General features: G+C 48.9%; 1 protein-coding gene across 1 annotated transcript in view; it reads left to right on the top strand.

Annotated features, from left to right (window-relative positions):
- FANCA (FA complementation group A) overlaps window positions 1-20,051 on the top strand; it is a gene marked incomplete at both ends in the record, with an annotated part of 51,838 nt that overhangs the window by 19,377 nt on the left and 12,410 nt on the right. The window contains 15 exons of the mRNA XM_080936727.1: window positions 766-861; window positions 942-1,001; window positions 2,305-2,393; window positions 3,393-3,453; window positions 3,530-3,579; window positions 7,238-7,314; window positions 9,545-9,658; window positions 11,178-11,314; window positions 12,682-12,752; window positions 12,988-13,084; window positions 13,217-13,404; window positions 14,701-14,797; window positions 16,394-16,570; window positions 17,570-17,643; window positions 19,099-19,227. Of these exons, the coding sequence (XP_080792853.1) occupies window positions 766-861; window positions 942-1,001; window positions 2,305-2,393; window positions 3,393-3,453; window positions 3,530-3,579; window positions 7,238-7,314; window positions 9,545-9,658; window positions 11,178-11,314; window positions 12,682-12,752; window positions 12,988-13,084; window positions 13,217-13,404; window positions 14,701-14,797; window positions 16,394-16,570; window positions 17,570-17,643; window positions 19,099-19,227 (1,517 nt within the window). The remainder of the gene's footprint in view (window positions 1-765; window positions 862-941; window positions 1,002-2,304; window positions 2,394-3,392; window positions 3,454-3,529; window positions 3,580-7,237; window positions 7,315-9,544; window positions 9,659-11,177; window positions 11,315-12,681; window positions 12,753-12,987; window positions 13,085-13,216; window positions 13,405-14,700; window positions 14,798-16,393; window positions 16,571-17,569; window positions 17,644-19,098; window positions 19,228-20,051) is intronic.

Here is a 20,051-nt window from a genome sequence, read left to right as displayed (position 1 = left end):
TGTGATGTCCTGCCTACAAGGGTCACCCCAGCCTCCTATAGATCTCTTTGAGCCGGGGCTGCTTTCTGTTCTTCTCCAGACATCTCACTCTCTGATTCTAACTAAAAATACATGGAATGTGAAGTCATTTGTGCGAACCCGTGAGCAGATTCTACCTGCATTTCCTGTCGTTTTGATAAATCCTCTCCCTTCCTGTTTTCTGAACTCTCCTGTGGAGTATGGTTGTCTGGCTCTTAGCCCTCGCCGGACTCACGGTTCATGATCCTAGCACCTGTGGTCAGTTTCCTATAAACGCAGCCAAAACTATGCAGCATGCTGTGTAATCACAGGCCTGACCCAGCATGGACCCCGACACAGCCCATGCAGTGTCCTTTCTCTAGATGACAGGGCCTGTGGTGTGGAGCTGCTAGGTGTGACCACAGAGCTCCACACCTTTGCTTTTCTTCCCACTCAGAACCAGCCACAATACGGGCAGCCTTATGGGTATACCGTATCATTATAGACCACTGGCTAGCCTAGAGCTTGCTATGTAGACCAGGGTGGCCTTGAACTTGACATGACTTTTTTGCCCCTGCCTCCTGTGTGCTGGGACTACGGGCGTGCGTCATTACAACCAAGTCCTCGTGAGTTGATTTCATTAGTTTCATGGCTCCTGCCTGCTAGGGACGTCAGCACGGTACCTCATTAGCATGTACAGCCCAGGTCCCAGGGAGCGGTGCCATGCCCTCCCTCGGCCTCACGCTGCCGTGCTGTGTTCTCCTGTAGGTGCATATCTTCCACCCACCCCTGGTGCCAAGCAAGTACCACTCGCTCCTCACAGACTACATCTCCCTGGCCAAGACAAGGCTTGCTGACCTCAAGGCAAGTCTGGCCCCTGCCCTCGCCTTGCCCGGAAGCTCCCATGCTGTCTTTGTGGTCACGTGCTCTCCTTCCCTCTGAAGGTCTCCCTGGAGAATGTGGGACTGTACGAGGATTTGTCGTCCCCTGGGGACGTTGCCGAGGTAATGAACACTGCTTTTGGTTGCCCGTGGTCAGGCTGGGCTTGAGTATTTTGGCCCTTCACATCCTCTACTTGGTTCGTCTCTAGTGAGGCTGGGTTGGCTGTTTTCCTGAACGTGTTCGTTTGTACTGTCTGTTGGTGTCTCCGTTTGACAGCAGTAGTGGAGGAGAGTGGCCTTGTCCACAGAGGCCTGGGCTGCAGTGAACACTCGTCCGGATTTGTTTGTTTACATTTTTAAAATTATTTATTTATGTATTTATTTATTTATCTATTTATTATATGTAAGTACACTGTAGCTGCCTTCATTTGGAAGAGCAGTCAGTGCTCTTAACCACTGAACCATCTCTCCAGCCCACATTTTTTTTTTTAGTTTAGTTTTATTTTATCTACTTTTTAATTTTTTTTTTCAAGCACAAGGTCTGTTTGTGTAGCATGGCTGACCTGGAACTCAGTCTGTAGATCAGGCTGGCCTCAGACTCAGAGATCTGCCTGCCTCTGCCTCCAGAGTGCTGGGACTAACGGTGCACGCCCTCACTCACCGACCTTATCTGCTTTTTTATGGTGCATATGCAGAAGTTAGAGCAGAACTCACAGGAACCAGCTCTCTCCTCACTTTGTAGATTCTGAGGACTGAACAGCGGCTTGGTAGCACTTTTACCTCCTGGGCCATCTTACTTGGCCCATTTTTACTTTTTATAAAATCTGTCAGTGATGGGCCATGCATGTGCACATGTGGAGGTCAGAGGACAGCTTTGTGTGAGGTGTTTCCTCCTTCGTGAGGATCCAAGAGTTCTAATGCAGGTTTCCCTGGCCTGTGTGGCAGGCACTGTGACCTACTCTTCTTTATGACAAGACCATGTAGTCCAGACTGACTTTAAACCCCTCAGACTCCTGGGTACTTGGGTTATTTGCCACCATGCTTGGCTTTGACATTTTTATATATATATATATATATATATATATTTTTTTTTTTTTTTTTTTTTTTTTTTTTTTTAAATATCAAAGTTCTGGCCCACCCCTATCTGGAAGCCTTCCACCTTCTTTCCTGGAAGAGCAGAAGAGGTGGGGGGGGGGCTGGGGGGACAGAGGCTGGCACAGTTGGGAGGATGGCACTGCCTTCTGGAGCTGAGCTGACCCCGGGGCTCACGTGAGTCCAGCAGGGCCTGAGAGATCTGGGGATGTTCCAGGCTGAACAGTTCCCATCTCACCCTTTATCTCTACAACGTGGAAAACTCAGGGCAACGGGTGCAAGTTGGCCCTAGGTTTCAAGTCGTCTTTCTCTGTCCCTCCTCATATGGAACTAGCGTGAGAGCCAAGCAGTCCAGGATGTTAAGAAGGCCATCATGGTGTTTGAACAGACAAAGAAGATCCCAATGCCTGTCCTGGAGGCCAGGTAGGAGAGGGTTGCTGGGGAGCGCCAGCCGGGCTACAGCATGTTCACACATAGCCGTGCTGACACTGTTATACTGGGAATCTTGAAGTTGGTTCCCTTTTGGTCTCAAGGTCCCTTAGGGATGGAGAGGTCATATTCTATCATGGGAGATGGGTCCGTGTGGATGCTGTGTCCAAGATGAGGTCTGAGGTGGCATAGTGTGAGGGCAGATCTATGTCTGATTTTGGTGTGAAACTTTGTAGAACAGGCTGGCTTTGAACTCACTGCTTGCCTGTCTCCTGGGTGCTAAGATTAAAGGCATATGCCTCCGCATCAAGCCTGTGACAGCACACGGTACCCTCGCTAGGTGGTGCCTGTTTGAAGCCATGTGTGAATAAAGGATTATTGGTGCACAGGTTAGCAACAAATCTTTTTACTTGGTGCTTCTGAAGTGAGCAGTGTGGACGAAACCCGGAGAGTGGGTAGCTTTATTGACTTCATTGTGACCCCTATATTGTGATTGCTGTCAGTGTTGGTGACCTGAGCCCACCTCATCACCTCCAAGACCACCTTCAAGCAGAAAGTTCACGGGGCCCACCACAGCCCTTAGGGCCTTAGAACAGTGAAGACAAAAAAAAAAAAAAAAAAAAAACTTAAAAACAAGGATGAAGCCCAGGTGTGGTGGCTCATACCCTTAATCCCAGCACTTCAGAGGCAGAGGCAGGGGGATCTCTGAGTTTCAGGACAGCTAGTAATGCTGAGATACTGAGATATCATCTCAGTATAGGGCCTGGCCAGGCCTAGTGGTACCCTCTGTACCTCAATGCCTGAGACATGGAGGGAAGGAACTCGGGATTTTGTCACGTTAGTGTGACAGAGGCCAACGGGGGCTACACAAGACTCTGTCTTACAAAAGGAAATGAGTCAAGACAGAGAGAGAATACTTGGGATGTGAGCGGCTTGGAGGGAGAAGCCTTTCTCCTGCATTCATCAGAGTGTGTCTGCCTTTCTGTGTCATAGCATATTCAGGAGGCCCTACTACGTGTCGCACTTCCTCCCTGTGCTGCTCGTACCGAGAGTGGTGAGTGCATCCCAGCTTCTGCAACATCTGGGCCGTCCCTTCCCTGCCCCCACTCACAAGATTGCTCTCCTCACAGCTCCCGGAGGTTCCTGACTCCCGGGTGGCCTTCATAGAGACCCTGAAGAGGTACGCAAGGGGCTGCTCTGTGTCCAGTGGGAGTTCATTGTTGTTTTAATTTTTTTCAATCGGTGTTTGGTAGGTTGATTGGTTGTGTGGTTGTTTTTTGGCTTTTCCAGACAGGGTTTCTCTGTATAGCCCTGGCTGTCCTAGACTTGTAGATTAGGCTATTCTCAAAGTCAGGGACCCCCCTGCCTCTGCCTCCAGAGCGTAGAGGTTAATGGCATGCACATTAATGTCATGGCACCACATCCAGCTTTCCTGATGGGTTTTAATGGGACAAAGAATTTCAGTTCTTTTATAGAGAAAATCTACCACACTTGTGTTTTTATTCTTCAGATTCTCCAAATTAGTTGATGGTGATCTTTTAAAAAAAACAGACTGGTTCTAACTGGCTCCTTCCCATCATTCCTCACTGAGGTTTTAGGATGATTGATCTGGGAGTGAGAGCCTGTGTTTCCGTCAGTCACGGAAGAGGTGGGATTAGAAGAAGGAATATGGGGCTGGAGAGATGGCTCAGTGGTTAGAGCACTAACTGCTTTTCCAGACGTCCTGAGTTCAATCCCCAGCAACCACATGGTAGCTCACAACCATCCGAGGATCTGATTCCCTCTTCTGTGTGTGTCTGAAGACAGTTTACTCATATGTGTAAAATAATAAATAAATCTTTTTAAAAAAAAAAAAAAAAGAAGAAGGAATATGAACCCTGGAAGGTCTCCAGGCCGTCCAGAGATGTGGGATTGACCCCTGGTTATGTGCAGAGGATGTAGCCTCACCTGGCTTGCCCACATGATGACCTCCAGCAGCACCTGCTCCATGTTTGAAGGGTCTTCCTGCCTGAGGGATGGAAGCTACCTCTCTTTTTCCTAAAGACTAGAATGTAACAGGACTCACAAGAAGATAGAGTGGGTACAGAGCCTGGAAAGTGAAAGGTTTTTTTTGTACTTTACAGTAAGATTCTTTCTTAGGCCTGTGAAGTGTCTCAGTGGAGAGTGGCACTGGCTGCCACTCTGGACAATGTGAGTTCAATCCCCAGAATCAAAATGGTGGAAGGAGAGAACCCACTCCTAAAGCATTTCTAAGATTCTTATTTCTTTATATATTTATCATCATATTTATTTGTTTATTTAATTTTTAAAAAGACTTATTTTATGTATGAGTATTTTGTTGCTGTCTTCTGACACACCAGAAGAGGGCATAGATCCTATTACCGATGGTTGTGAGTCACCATGTGGTTGCTGGGAATTGAACTCAGGACCTCTGGAAGAGCAGCCAGTGTTCCTAACCACTGAGCCATCTCTCCAGCTTGTGATCATATTTATTTACTTATTTGAAACAGGGCATCACTCAGTAGCTCTGGAACTCAGACATGCCTCGTCTCTGCCTCCTGAGTGCTGGGACTAAAGCATGCGCCGTCACACTGGCCTTAATTTTTTTATGTAGCATATCTAATGTATTTTCAGTTCTTCCTCCCACAGTGTTTCCTGAGCCTTAGTGTACGTAAGAGCCACAGACAGGTAAAGGGCAGTGAAGCCCCATCCTTTATACCCTGGGCAGCCATTGCAGTCATGACCTTCCAAGTGTGGTCACCTGCAGCAGCACATAAGACAGGCCCTGTCCCTAATCAGTCACAGAGCAAGGGCATCATGGCGCATACTCCTTAGTGCTGAACACTGGTTATTGATAGTTTCTGCAAGAGGGAGAAACATCGTCCCCGAGCTGTGCACCCACTGCTGAGCCCAGGAAGCTCCAAGGGAATGTTCCCAATCCATGTCACCCCTTGTTAAACTCGGTGGGTCACCAAACTATACAAATAGGCATGAACAGGAGGGAGATGTGTAGCTGAGGGAGTGGGGGATGGGGAGGTGGGGGTGGAGTAGTCGGATTACCTTGTGTTCGTGTGTGAATTTGTCAAATAACAAGTTTCATGAAAAGAAACTCAAATGCACAGAAATGTAAAGCTAAACTTAAAACATCTAACTAAACAGCATCCATGACTTTTTACTTCAGTTGGCCAGATAGTAAACTTGAACAAAGCAGAAATGTACTCTGTTGGAAGGATATCATACAAATGAATAAAGTTCTGTTTTTAAAAAACAAACCCCACAAGCCATCTGTCTTAGGGTTGTATTGCTGTGAAGAGACACCATGACCAAGGCAACTCTTATAAAGACAACATTTAACTGGGGCTGGCTCACAGTTGCAGAGGTTCAGTCCATTGTCATCATGGCAGGAAGCAAGGCAGCATGCAGGCAGACACGCTGCTGGGGAGTTCTAAACTTGGTCCAAAGGCAGCCAGAAAGGGGCTGACTCGTTTGCATTGAGTGGAGCTCCAGCATAGAACCTCAAAGCCCACGCCCACAGTGGCACACTTCTTCTGACAAGGCCACATCTCCTAACACTGCCACTTCCCATGGGCCACGCCCACAGTGGCACACTTCCTCTGACAAGGCCACATCTCCTAACACTGCCACTTCCCATGGGCCAGGCATATTCAAGCCACCACAGCATCCATATGTTGCTTTCTTTTGATACAGTCTCATGTAGCCCACACTTGAATTTGTTGTATCAACGAGTTATGTAGCTAAGGTTAGCCCGGAATTCCCAATTCTGCTCCATCTCCCAAGCAGAGAGTACAGGTATCCACACTACACCTGCTTTTACTTGTTTTTGTTTTTGTTTTTTTGAGACAGGTCTTACTGGATATCTCAGGCTAGCCTCCCTACATCCGTTTCCTCAGCGCTAGGATTACAGGCATGCACCACTATGTCTGACTTGACGACATTTAATGCCTGTGTCTCTAGTGTACTATTTGTTGAGTCCTAAAGATTTTGCCCTCCTGAAAGTTTAGCTGAGTGTGGTATGAAAACATTAGTGCGCTGACTTTTGCAGAGTCAGACATTGGCTGTGGACCCAGTTTTGTAACTTTCTTTCCTGGACTTCCTTTCCTTCTCCTCCTTTGTTTCTGTGTAACTTTTAATTCAAGCTGGACCCAGCATCAGTACTTGGATGGTCGAAGGGGAAGTAGAGGCAGCCCCATGTCTGTGGCATTGAGGATAACTTGGTGTCATAACAAGTTCCAGGTCAGCCAGGGCTACACAGTGAGGTGTTTCCTCATCAAAACAAAATAACCAAAACAACTTTATTTCATCTAGTGTTTTTTCTTCTTGTGCTGGGAATAGAACCCAGGGCCCAGCATGCACCGGGCAAGGGCTCTACCACTGAGCTGCACTCCTGCTCCTCACAGTGTCTGTCATAGTGATGTCTCACTGAGTGTTAATAAATCAGCATACACACAGCTCCTCACAGATATCCTCACGGAACTGTAAGGCTGCCTCAGCCCTACCTTCTGAGGCTGTGCTCCAAAGCAAAACCCCAAATAGACAGGCCAGAACCATCATAAAAGAGACAGTCTAGAGATGGTCGTACAGGCTGCTGCTTGTCCCTGAATATTCTAATGGTTTTTAAAACCCTAGATGTAATTTGTTTTTTTCTGACTCTAATAAATGGCTGGGAGGTAGCTCTGTGGTAGACTGCTTGCCTAGTGGGTTCATTCCCAGCACCAATAAAAAAAATAAAACACAAGACGATGCAGGGCACTGCTGTGATGGCTTTGGGACCTGAGTGTTGTCCTAGCTGGTGATAATACTGTTCTCTCTCTATGCAGAGCAGATAAGATCCCCTCATCCTTATATGGTGCCTACCGCCAAGCCTGTGCCACTGCTGAGGAGAAGCAACTCAAAAGTAAGGCCCTTGGTCACCTTCAGTTCTTGTACTTTGCATTTCTGTGACATGCTGGTCACCTGCGTGGGTCCTCAGCGGACAGATTTTCCTCACTGAGTGCGGTAGGCCTGTGACTGCCTGACCATGGTACCTGGTAACTGCACAGTCTATATTTGTATTGGGTGTTTTCTGGGCTCTCGGTTCCAGCGGTGCTTGTGTCTACCCCTGTGCCAGCCGCAGGCTGGTTCGCTACTGTGACTCTATTATAAGTTGAGGGACACAGTGACACCTCCTGCATTGTTCTTGCACGGGTTCCTTTGGCTGTTTTGAGCCACAGCATGTGTGTGGAGGTCAGAGGTCAGTTTGTCAGTGTTAGGTCTCTCCTGCCGTTTAGGTTCTGGGAATCCAAGGTTGACAACAGGCTCTGTCACCTCTGAGTCAAGTCACTGACTCTTATTTTTCTCTCCAAACATGTGGTATATTTTCCTTTACATAATTAAAATGGTATGTGTTTGGGGTTTGAACCTGTGCCCTTGGCAAATAGATCTTAGTGAGTCTTCTTGCTGTGAGCTGGAGACTGTTTCTTCACATCGTGTTAGAAAGAGATCATGGCCCAGTTTCTCACAAGTTTGGGAATTGGAATAATAAATCATTATGTATCTGTGATTCTGATCCCACCCAGGCTGTGTGGGCTGCTGCTCTTTCGTTGTGTGTGTGTGTTTCACAGTTATATATGTCACTTTTCTGGTAATTTAAAAAATTATCTTCTGTATATATGGGGTTTTTTGCCCCCATAGATGTGTGCATTTGGTGCCCTCAGAGGCTGGAAGGTGGCACCAGATTCCCAGAGACTGGAGATGCAGACGGTTGTGAGCCACAGTGTGTGTGTTGGGACTCAGACCTGGCCTCTCTAGAAGAGCAAGTACCATTTTTAATCTCTGAGCCATCTCTCCTGACTCTCTCCTTTACTTTTCTTTTTGTGTGCTGCTAGAAATTAAACCCAGTGCCTTGAACATTATAGGCACATGTTCTGTCTTCAGTGATATCTCCTGTCTCGTTGTTTTTATTTTTGATATTATATGTAATATCTACATCATCAAAGAGAAGACCTCCCAGAGACTGCCTGCTCGCCACACAATACAGTGTACATCTGCAGTACACAGCTGTGATGCTCAGCAGTGGTGCACATCTGTGGTACACAGCTGTGGTGCACATCTGCAGTACACAGCTGTGGTGCTCAGCAGTGGTGCACATCTGCAGTACACAGCTGTGATGCTCAGAGTTGGTGCACATCTGCGGTACACAGCTGTGGAACACATCTGCAGTACACAGCTGTGGTGCTCAGCAGTGGTGCACATCTGCGGTACACAGCTGTGGTACACAGCTGTGGTGCACATCTGCGGTACACAGCTGTGGTGCACATCTGCGGTACACAGCTGTGGTGCACATCTGCGGTACACAGCTGTGGTGCTCAGCAGTGGTGCACATCTGTGGTACATAGCTGTGGTACACAGCTGTGGTGCACATCTGCAGTACACAGCTGTGATGCTCAGAGTTGGTGCACATCTGCGGTACACAGCTGTGGAACACATCTGCGGTACATAGCTGTGGTGCTCAGCAGTGGTGCACATCTGTGGTACATAGCTGTGGTACACAGCTGTGGTGCACATCTGCAGTACACAGCTGTGATGCTCAGAGTTGGTGCACATCTGCGGTACACAGCTGTGGTGCACATCTGCGGTACACAGCTGTGGTGCACATCTGCGGTACACAGCTGTGGTGCACATCTGCGGTACACAGCTGTGGTGCACATCTGCGGTACACAGCTGTGGTGCTCAGCAGTGGTGCACATCTGTGGTACATAGCTGTGGTACACAGCTGTGGTGCACATCTGCAGTACACAGCTGTGATGCTCAGAGTTGGTGCACATCTGCGGTACACAGCTGTGGAACACATCTGCAGTACACAGCTGTGGTGCTCAGCAGTGGTGCACATCTGCGGTACACAGCTGTGGTACACAGCTGTGGTGCACATCTGCGGTACACAGCTGTGGTGCACATCTGCGGTACACAGCTGTGGTGCACATCTGCGGTACACAGCTGTGGTGCTCAGCAGTGGTGCACATCTGTGGTACATAGCTGTGGTGCTCAGCAGCATTTCCACAAGCATATAAGCCTTTTGTATTTATAATAATGTCATTGAATGTGATTCCCATTTGGTCTAATCTTTAAAATGTCCCTCCCTGGTTCAGATGGCACCTTGGGACAAAGGACAGAACCCAGCTGTGTTGAACAGCCCCTGGGACGGCTCTCAGCAGCACTGGAAGAGCTCAGAGCTTTAATGGCAGACCCTACCCAGTACAGCGGTAAGAACTGGGGATGAGGCAGTGTGTGTGTTCTGGGTGCCTGCACACCACCATAGTGAGGCTGGCCTGTCATTCCTGGAGCTCAGTATTTGGCAGGTGAACCTACCCAAAGGCTAGACTAAATGAGGATTCCGAGTGACAGGGATGAAGGCCTCTGTACCACCACACACAGTGGATGGGACCAGAGAGATAGCGTTGCTGTCACAGTGCTGGGGCAGGAGAGGTGCTACAGCGGCTTCTCTTCTCCATCCACAGAGCACACACAATCCTACACATAACTAAAGGTAATTGGGAATGAAACCAACCTGAATCCTGCACTGTGTAAAGATCCATATCCAAACCCAAAATCTGTTTTTATGCAGAATAGACTTGACTTTACCATGGACTGATTTTACGGAGGTATGGTTCTACACATCCACTTCCAGCCATTGACACTGCTTTGCTGAGGCTGCAGTGCCTTCACACACCCGTCTTCGGGTAGCCGAGGCTGGCCTAGGTTTTGGGGCTCAAGCAGTCCTCCTACCTCAGCCCCCTATTCACCTCCGGCCAAGAATGTAGCATTTGTGGGGCATTAGGAAGAGTCCAGTGCTTAGGTCAGTGTAGGGTTGTGGGGTCCAGAGTCTGCTCTGCCACAGGGCACAGCCGCTGCAGGCAGGACATGGAGGTTGACTGTGCTTATCCCAGGAAGACGAGGGGCAGGGGTGAGGAAGCACAGCCTGAAGTCTGTAAGCAGAGTGGGGTCTAGCCTGGGGCTGAGGGGGAAAGAGGGAGCTCCGGCTGGTTACTTGGGGACAAGTCCTTGGTTGGTTTGAGCTTGGTTTTGGCTGTGTCTTAATGGCTGTGGCTGGGAGCATAGAGAGGCCTTCTACAACTGCTCTCTCTATAAGTCCTTCCCTACGGCTCGCCATGGTGGGTCCGGGTGAAAAGAGACAGCCCGTGGTTTTAAGGCGTTTATTGTCATGGCAAGAAGTGGATGTGTAGAACCATACCTCACTTCTCAGGATGGGCCTGAGATTAAATACGGCCTGCAGGGAGAAGTGTTGGAAAGAAAAACTTATTGGCTAAGCCTCCAGGCCTTTTGGTACCTCATTAAAGTGGAGATCTGTCTTGAGCCTATGTGACGACAGGTCACATCCTCTAGCCGTGGTGGGGTTTGGGGCATTGCTCTTACGTGACGGAGGGCTGCGGCTAGTGACTGGGGCTTCAAGCCTTAGCTGAACTGGGACACCAGGGTGCCCTTCATGGTCCCACAGGTCAGCTCTGAGAAAACAACAGAAGTTTGCATGCTTGAGTGAGTCACTGAGACCTTTGCAGTGACCCTCCGTCTCCTGGGTCTCTGAGGCTCTGCTTAGACAAGTGCAAGTGTCACACACCTCAGCCTGTGGCTGCTGCGGTATCCATCAGAGCAGGCTCACTGTTGGGTGTGACAGCTTGACCAGTGCTCCCTATTGTCCTGTGAAGCCACGCTGGTGTGTCTTCACATCCTTCCCACGCTGTCATAACGGCCCTTTGTTTGCAGTTATATCCGCTCAGGTGGCTGTGGTTTCTGAAAGGCTAAACGCTGCTCTGGGGCACAGGAACGATGATGGTGGCCTCCGGAAATCAAAGGTTCAGCTCAGTGTCCTTCCTCCCATGCTCCAGAAACAGGACCAGGCGGTATGTCCATGAGGCCTGAGAACCCTGCGTTGGCCCTTCTTAGATTATATACATGTGTGCGGTGAGATGTTGAACACTCAGGCACTGGCCATGACTCTGTTGGTCAGCCTTATGTTTGTGCTTGTGGCTAAAGTGTTCTTTATTCCACTTGGTAGCTGAGTCCTTGTGTCTCCACATTCCAAGTGTGGAATTACAGGTGCACTGGGATTACAGGTGCACTGGGATTATAGGTGCTTTGGGATTACAGGTGCTCTGGGATTACAGGTGTGCTAGGATTACAGGTGCTCTGGGACTACAGGTGCACTGGGATTACAGGTGCTCTGGGATTACAGGTGTGCTAGGATTACAGGTGCTCTGGTATTACAGGTGCACTGGGATTACAGGTGCTCTGGGATTACAGGTGCTCTGGGATTACAGGTGTGCTGGTATTACAGGTGCTCTGGGATTACAGGTGCTCTGGGATTACAGGTGTACTGGGATTAGAGGTGTATTTCACCACCTCACTGTTGCATTTTAAAGAAGCCATGTGAAAAAGGCTGTTTGTAGTACCAGAGCCTACAGTATTCAGTCTTCTGTCCTGTAGAGTCAGTGTTCTCCTGGCGTCCCATGAAGTACCTTCAAGTTTCTAGCCTGTGTGGCAAACAGTACACTGATTCAGTCCTGTCATTTGGTCCCAACTTGCATTATAACTTCCTTTCCAAATTGACCAAACCAGCTCAATCAGTCAACAGGTTCTCCAGGGCCAGAGTGAGGATTGAAAAGAAAAAAGACAATTAGACAAAACTGTAGCGTGACCCCAGCCAGTTCTGAGGCTGAGGCGGGTTTATTATTTTCCAATCTGCTTTTATACCACTTTAAGTACGTGCAGAATAATAAGACCAGTTCTGGGTCAGGGAACTGGCGAGGCAGTAAACAAAATCCTGTAAACACCTTTCTAGGGTCTAGTCAGGAGGACACTAGGACTGCCACACATGCTTCAGTGAGTCTGCTCAGGGCTTTGCATTAACTGAAATGTAAATGTTCTTAATCTGGGCCTATTTCCTGAGCCCAGGCCCAGAGTCGGATTCCTGCCTTGAGCTTATTTCCTTCATCCTGGTGAAGTCAGGTTCCCACCAAGTGTCTAGAAGCAAGTGGCCCCCAAAAGACTCTCCATACTAAATGAAAACCTGACAGCCTGAGTTTGAGCTCCGTTTCCCGTGAAGTGGTCCAGAGAACTGGCTCCTGACAGTTCTGCCCCCCCCCCCCATACACACATTTATAACACAGAGTAAATGAAAGCCATGTGCACCTTTGCTATGGTCCTTTCTCTATAGACCTGCTTCCTGTCTCAGATGTGAGACGCTTCACGGTGGTGTGTTTCCTCTCAGGTTGTGGACCTCCTGCTCACAGCCTTCTGTCAGAACCTAATGGCAGCTTCGAGCTTTGTGCCTCCAGAGAGGTAAGGGTGATTTGCATCCTGGGGTACTGGGACCACAGGCCAGGCAGGGTGAGCTCTGTTCCCAAGATGGATGACAAGGCTGAGCTTGTCAGATAGGGATGACACTGAAGATTGGTGTTCTGTGCTATATAAAGGCCGCTGTTTGGAAGAGCCCTGGCCCTTTCACGGGCCTGCACAGTCATGGGAACAATGCATGCGCTCTAACCAGCCAGTAACCTGTCCTCTGCCTCTGCAGGCAGAGCCCCTGGGCCACCCTTTTTGTGAGGACCCTTTGTGGACATGCGCTTCTCCCTGCAATACTCACACGGCTCTGCCAGCTTCTCTGCCACCAGGTAGGCTCCCGAGTCCTGTGGGTCACTCCCCAAGGCTGCGCGGAGGCTGGACTGATGCCCGCTGCTGCTGTTCGGTGGGCTTTCAGTCATCTGGCTAGGGAACAGACTGTCAATAACGGGTCCTTATTTCAGGGCCCAAGCTTGAGTGCCCCTCATGTCCTGGGCTTGGCTGCTCTTGCTGTGCATCTGGGTGAGTGCGGGTCCATGCTTCCAGAGGTGGATCCTGGTGTTCCCACTCCTGCTGGCAGCCTTTCTGTCCCTGACTTCTTAAACAGCCTCCTGACCTGCCGCACAAAGGACTCTCTGCTCTTCTGCATGAAGTAAGTTAGTCCTCAGTCTCCCAGCAGCTGTTTCCCCTCTTACAAAGTGACAGATATTCAGTACCTAGATTATGAGAGGCCACAGGCTGCAGAGATGGCTCCGTGGTTTTAAGAACACCGGCTATTCTTCCAGAGGACCCGGGTTCCATTCCAGCCCCATGTGGAAGCTCACACCTCTTTCCAACTCCAGTTGAGGAAAATCTGACTCCCAACTAATGAGGGAAGGACAGGTCACCTCTTCTGCGGACACAGGGTTTCCCAAGATCCATCATTGGAAAGAGCAGAGTATGAAATCCTGCTGATGCTGATGCTTAGGAAGGGACGTGTAAGAAGAGGCAATGACGCTTTTAATCCCAGCACTCGGGAGGCAGAGGCAGCTGGATCTCTGAATCTGAGGCAGCGTAGCCTATAGAGTGAGTTCCAGGACAGCGGTGCTTACACAGAGAGACTGTCTCAAAACAAAAACTAAAGGAGACAGTGGATGAGTGTGCACTGTGTTAGTGGATGAGTGTGCACTGTGTTTCCTGCTGGCTCTGAGATGAGTCATCTGTACTTCACAGATGTTGTGACACGCCTCGGTCACTGGGGCTTACATCTCAGGCAGCGAGGTCTCTTGTTGCTTGGTATGGGTCACCTCACTCTGCCCCGTGACCTTCATGGGCTCCTGGGGGTGGCTGTGAGGCTGCTGCCCAGGCATAGATGCTGAGGGCGGCTCAGGTCTGTTTGTGCCTCGGTCTCCCTTTCCTTCTCGCATCCTTGTAGCCCCGAGTTCTAACTCTGGTCTGTCATCACTTCCTCCCTTGCTCCCCACACAGCATTGCCGTGGGTCGTGTCCTCTAGGGACCAGGCTGTACTGTATCAGGGGCTGTCCTGCTGCACTCTCGCAGAAACCGCTTCCTCAGACACAGAGCGTGTTTCCTCTGTCGCTCTCCAGACCCTTACACAGAAAACAAAACAAAATAAAAACCCCACTAGTGATGCTCACCTGAGCAGGAGGCACCCGCAGCACCTTCCTGGCTGTGCTGAGAGCCGCAGGGTGCGTGTCATTCCTCCTGACTCTTGGTGTGGCTCTCCACACACACCAGCAAGTGTGCCTTGGCTCGCCCATGTTGTGTTTGTCATATCGCTGTCTTCGGCGTGGATGTGAGTTCTTGGAGGTAGCATCTCCCTCTCAGGAGGCACCGGACCTGGAACCAAGGCAGTCCGACAGTCCTAAAATCATGGCGTATCTCAGGCCTTCAGTCTGAGACGTACTGAAGTGGCTCAGGGAAGTCAGTTCCGTTTCCTCCACTGCAGATTCTGCGTGGCAGCCGTTTCTTACTGTTTATGCAAGTTCTCTGCTCAGCCTGCTGCGTCCTTGCACAACTGTTTATCACCAGGTCTGGTCAAAAAGGTACGTGTTTCACATTCCTGCTTTTGTTCTGAAGGTCTCTGGGTTCTGTGGCTTTCTTGTGTTTACCTCAGTACCTGTGTCCATGACATGTCTGGCTGTCCACTTGGGAAGTATTTCATGCTGAATACTGCTGTTGCACCTTCTTCCGAATTCAAATTGGGGCTCTTCGGTATATGCCGCCCTCTGAGCGGATAGAGATACTAGCAAGTAAGTTAAAATGTAAGAATTCACTTAAAAAAAAAAAAAAAAGTCTTGCCCTTCAACCACAGTTATCCCTGTGTGGTTTTGCTTGGGGACACTTGTCTGTCTGTCTGTTTGTTTGGATGGTTGGGCTTTGTTTTGCTATATTAGGATAGAGAAATTTGTTCTCAATAAAGAATGAATGAATGAATGAATGAATGAAAGAAATACCCAAAAGGGAGAAGGAACTGTCAAGGTGGCTCAGTGGGTAAAGACACTATCTGCCAAGTTTGGAGAACTAGGTGCAATCTTGGGAATCCACATGTTGGAAGGAGAGAACCAACTCCTGTAGGCTAACCTCTGCCCCTCCACACACACACACACACACACACAAGACAAACAAATGCGGGTAAAAGGTGATCAGTGTGGGTGGGCACTTGTTCTGTTGGAGGGTCAGAGGCTGAATCCTAGCGCCTGCAGGAAGTGTGTCTTCTGTAACTCTAGTTCCACAAAATCCAACATACTCTCCTAGCCTCTGAAGGCTTGTGCGCGCATGCGCGCGCGCACACACGCGCACACACACACACACACACACACACACACACACACAAATGAGAATCTTAGAAAACAGGGCTGATGGTGTAGCTCAGTTAGTCAAATACTTGCCTAACAAAAAGCCCTGAATTTGATCCCTAGCACCAGATGCGCCAGACGTAGGTAGTGTATCCTGTGACCTCAACACTCAGTGGCTAATTCACAGGGTGGAGGCTAGCCTGGGCTTCATGTGACCCTGTCTCCAAATAAAATAATAAAGAGACTCAACAGGCAAGCTTCTGAAGAGTCGCTGCCCGGGTGAATGACATCAGAACTGAAGCATTCTGGGAATCCAGCCTACACCCGTGCTTTGAGGGACCTGGTCCTAGGGCTTGGGTGCAGACTGAAGACCAAGCATGTGCACAGGGTTGAGTAGTCAAGTGAATGGCGCTTGAATAGCCAAGTTCTTGTTAAAGAGGGGAGGGAGTCTCTGTCTCCCTGATAAGCAAGAAATACTAGTAACATGTCACTGAGGAGACACTTCTGGTGCTGTCTGCATGGCTCTCATTGCTGCTGGGCTAGCTCACTGCAGGTGGGGGAGTGGGGTGCAGATTGGCTTCGCCATGCAGCCTGCATATAACGAAGGGCCTCTCCCAGATCAACCCTCTCCCAACAAGGTACCCCCAAACCTTTACCAGCAAGGTCAGCCTGGGCCTAGGGAGATGCGTCCTGTTTCCCGGTTTCCCCCTCACTCACTGACATGCTGTGTGTCAGGGCTGTAATGGGTCCAGGGGAGGGTGGCAGGTAAGGTCTGGTGGGTGTGGTCTCTGGGTGTGCCCTGTGAAGTTCCTCACACTGTGAACTTGTCCCTGTCTGTTTCAGTTTCAGTTCATTGTGTTAAGATTGTTCCCAGAGGCCAGAGCACCCTGTGCTCCTGAGCACACAGCTTGCATCCCCTGGAGACCTCTGTACCTTCCTCCTGCAGACTGGCAGGCTGCTGCGCTCTCTCTGTGGAGATGGAACAGCTTCCAAGAGTTGTTGAAGGAGAAGGAATTTCATGTAGGTTTCCATGTCTTCCACTATTTCACATGGCCTCTGTGCGCGCACATGCATGCCTGCCTCGGCCTTTGTCCAAGTGGGAATGGGGGGAGGGGGTTGGTCCATAATGTGTTGTTGTTTAGTTTATATGGAAAGTGAGATTTTGCGATTAGCGTACACTGGTATGTGAGATTGCTTTAAGAATTTTTATAAGAAAAAACAAGATATAAAATACCATGAATACTTGAAGGAGAGTGTCTGGTTGCTTGGCTGATTGATTGTTTCAGGCAGGATCACTAGCCCTGGCTGGCCTGGAACTCACAGAGATCCCCCTGCCTCTTCTAGAACACTTGGATCAAACACTGTGCCACCGTTTATCCCAGATTTGTTCCCCCAGCTCCTGGCCTATAAAATAATTTCTTTTCTTACCAAATAATAATCTAGCCAGGAACAGGCTCATTGAGTAAAAGTAAATAGCACGCTGGTGAAAAGGCCGGTGTGGCCAAGCGTGGCAGTGCATGCTTGTGATCCCGGCACTTGGGGAGCTGAAACAGGATTGCCGTAAGTTCGCAGCCAGCCTTAGGTACAGAGTCAAGACTGTCTCAAGCAAAACTGCTGGCTTCAAGTTTTATTTTCATATTCAGAGCTTTCTTTAGTGCAATAATGCACCCGTTCTCCAGTGTATTACGCCGTGGAGCACACAGCTTTGTAGGGGGTTGTTGGTTTGGTTTTTGGGTTTTGGTGGTGGTGGTGGCGGTGGCAGTTTTTGTTTTTGTTTTGTTTATTTAGCTTTTCAAGACAGGGTTTCTCTGTGTATCCCTGGCTATCCTGAAACTTGCTCTGTAGACCAGGCTGGCCTCGAACTCACAGAGATCTGCCTGCCTCTGCCTCCCCGGTGCTGGGGTTAAAGCTGTGGCCCCCACACCAGATTCAGATCTTTGCTTCTAAGATAGGATGGCTGATGCTTCTAAACAGTGTGGTCTGTGTTTCATCCCTGCCCTGAATGTTCCTGTCACTCAGTTAACTTACAGAGACTGGATCCAGCTGGAACTGGAAATTCAACCTGTAGCTGATGTCCTCTCAGACACTGAAAGGTAAGAGTTCAAGGGAGCTGGCCACCGAAGCGTCACCACAGTGTTTGACACAACCATCCTGAATATCATACAGCCATGTTCAGGTTAACCGAGGAGTGTTTCAGCACACCTTCAGCCATTCACTTCTTTATTGAAACACCAAAAAGCCATGTGCCCCAGAAGCTGGGCTTACAGTAGCTGAGACATGCCTACCTATATATCACACCATTGTACAGACAAGTGAGGTCTGTGCAGAGACCTACACTCACCAGAGCCCATATTGAGAGAGTGTGTATATATATGTGTGTACACACACACACACACACACACACACACACACATTTGTTTATTTATCTATTCTGTGCGCTTTGGTAAAACCACAGTAGACACAATGAGTGGTCTAAGGCTACAAGATAGGGTGTGTAAGCGCAAGTGACCACTTGCTGTTTGCTTGTGGTATGTGGGTGGGCAGGCTCCTAGGAGTGCCTTGAAATGTGCACTGGAGACTGAGGACATCATGACTGGGTGTTGTTGTTAAGGCTCAACTTCACTTTAAAAAGAAATACTAATTTTTATGTATATGGGTAGTGTGTGTGTGTGTGTGTGTGTGTGTGTGTGTGTGTTATGTGCAGAGGCCAGAGAAAGTGGGGGATCTCTTCTGGAACTAAAGTTACAGACAGATGTAGCTGTCATGGCAGTGTTGGGATGTGAACTTGGGTCTTTTGCTAAAGCGTCCAGAGCTCTTAACAGCTGAGCCATCTCACCAGGGTCGTCAGCCTCACTTTTAACCCTTGGGTGACTGTTATCTTGAGATCATATTTAGCCATTTTTGCAGAGCTAGAGATTAGCAATGGAAGCAAAGGCTTTTCCCTGCTAGGGAAGTACTGTCCGGATAAATCCAATTCCTAGCTATCCTTTCTGCTTCTGTCACACTCCTGATCCTGAGGTCTCAGCCCCTGTGACAAAGTGATACCCCTCCAGAAACCTCACCGGCTCCTTGTGGTGTGAAATAGCTCACTTGTGTTTGACTGTTTCTACTTACTAGAACAGCCATCATGTCCTTGAGGCCCTTCCCTCGTGGGTCGGTTTTACCACTGTCTGTGGCCACTGAGCAGTAATCCTCAGCTGGGATTTCTCAGCCATTCCTCTTCGGGCTTTCCGTGGTTCAGAGCACCAGGTAACTCAGCCTGCACCAGCTCAGCTTCCTGCTGTTTACTGGGTTCACAGATGTAGTCAGCAGTCACCCTGCCTAGGCTTTGATGACAGAATTTCCCAAGAGTGGGCTTTTCCACAGGACTGGTCCCCTGCCTTGCATACAGGGAAGCCTCACTCTCCTGTGAGTTCTCAGGCTGCTGGGGTAGCTCCTGCTTTGGCCAGTCACTGGCACCGTGTTCCTCTGAGAGGCCACTGAGGATGTTAAAGACCCCTGGTTATAAAGTGTTGCTCGGTGTTGACCTCGGCTCTCAACTCTTGCAGACGTGACTTCCACCAGTGGGCAATCTACGACCGCTACTTTCCGGCACCGTCATCTTTGGGAGGCTGCAATGGAGACCTGGAAGTGGCGTGCACAGTCCTTGTCAGCGAGCTCATGGACTTCCACCAAAGGTCAGCCACACAGTACTCAAAGCTGCTCTCAGCTAGTGACAGCACAGCTCAGTAAGCTCACAGCTTGGCTTCTTCATTCATGTCGGCCACTCATCTAGAACACAGTCCTCCTGTCTCAGCCTCCTGAGGGATGGGTGATAGTTGTAGAGGAGACTGGTCAATCTCCTTCCCCTTCAGTTCTTGACCTGAAGCCTGGCAGAGTTCTAATTGCAGTTTTAATATCAGAAATAGCTCTGATTATAAAATAGCCCTAATTATAAAGAGAATTCTTACAGAATCATCATTAGGAAGTAAGAAATCATCTATTTTGTATAGCATAACTACAAAACAGTACATCTTCGATGGTCTGCATAAAATCTGCCTAATAGGATGGGCTAATGACAAGGATTGTTATTGTTCTATTTTGTAAGGACAGGAAAGGCATATCAGCTGCAGGAATCAGACCCAGAGATTTGTCCCCTGGGCCTGGCCTACAAGAGGCATTTGTCCATGGTGAGACTTTTCAGAAAGACCACCTTGGTAAGCTTTAGCCTTTCCTACATGGCTCCTGACATTGAACAACGCACATCGTCTTTATATTTCATTCTTCTGTTGATAGGTATTTGATTGCTTGTGCTGTTTGGCTATTGTAACATCGTTATGACCTTTTTTGAGTATTGGTTGTTTGGAGCCCTGGGTCACTGTTTTTCCTCAGTATATACATAAGAATGGGTCGATGGATAATAATACTTTTTTTTTTCAAGATGTTTTCATATGCAAGCTATACCATATTATAGTCTGCCTGCAGTAGAGAGAATTCAGAGTGTCCCTACAGCATTATCAAC

The sequence above is a fragment of the Micromys minutus genome, assembly GCF_963924665.1.
Source record: "Micromys minutus genome assembly, chromosome: 24".
NCBI lineage: Eukaryota > Metazoa > Chordata > Mammalia > Rodentia > Muridae > Micromys > Micromys minutus.
Note: the sequence above shows the minus strand (reverse complement) of the source record. Positions and strands in the feature narration are given on the sequence as shown.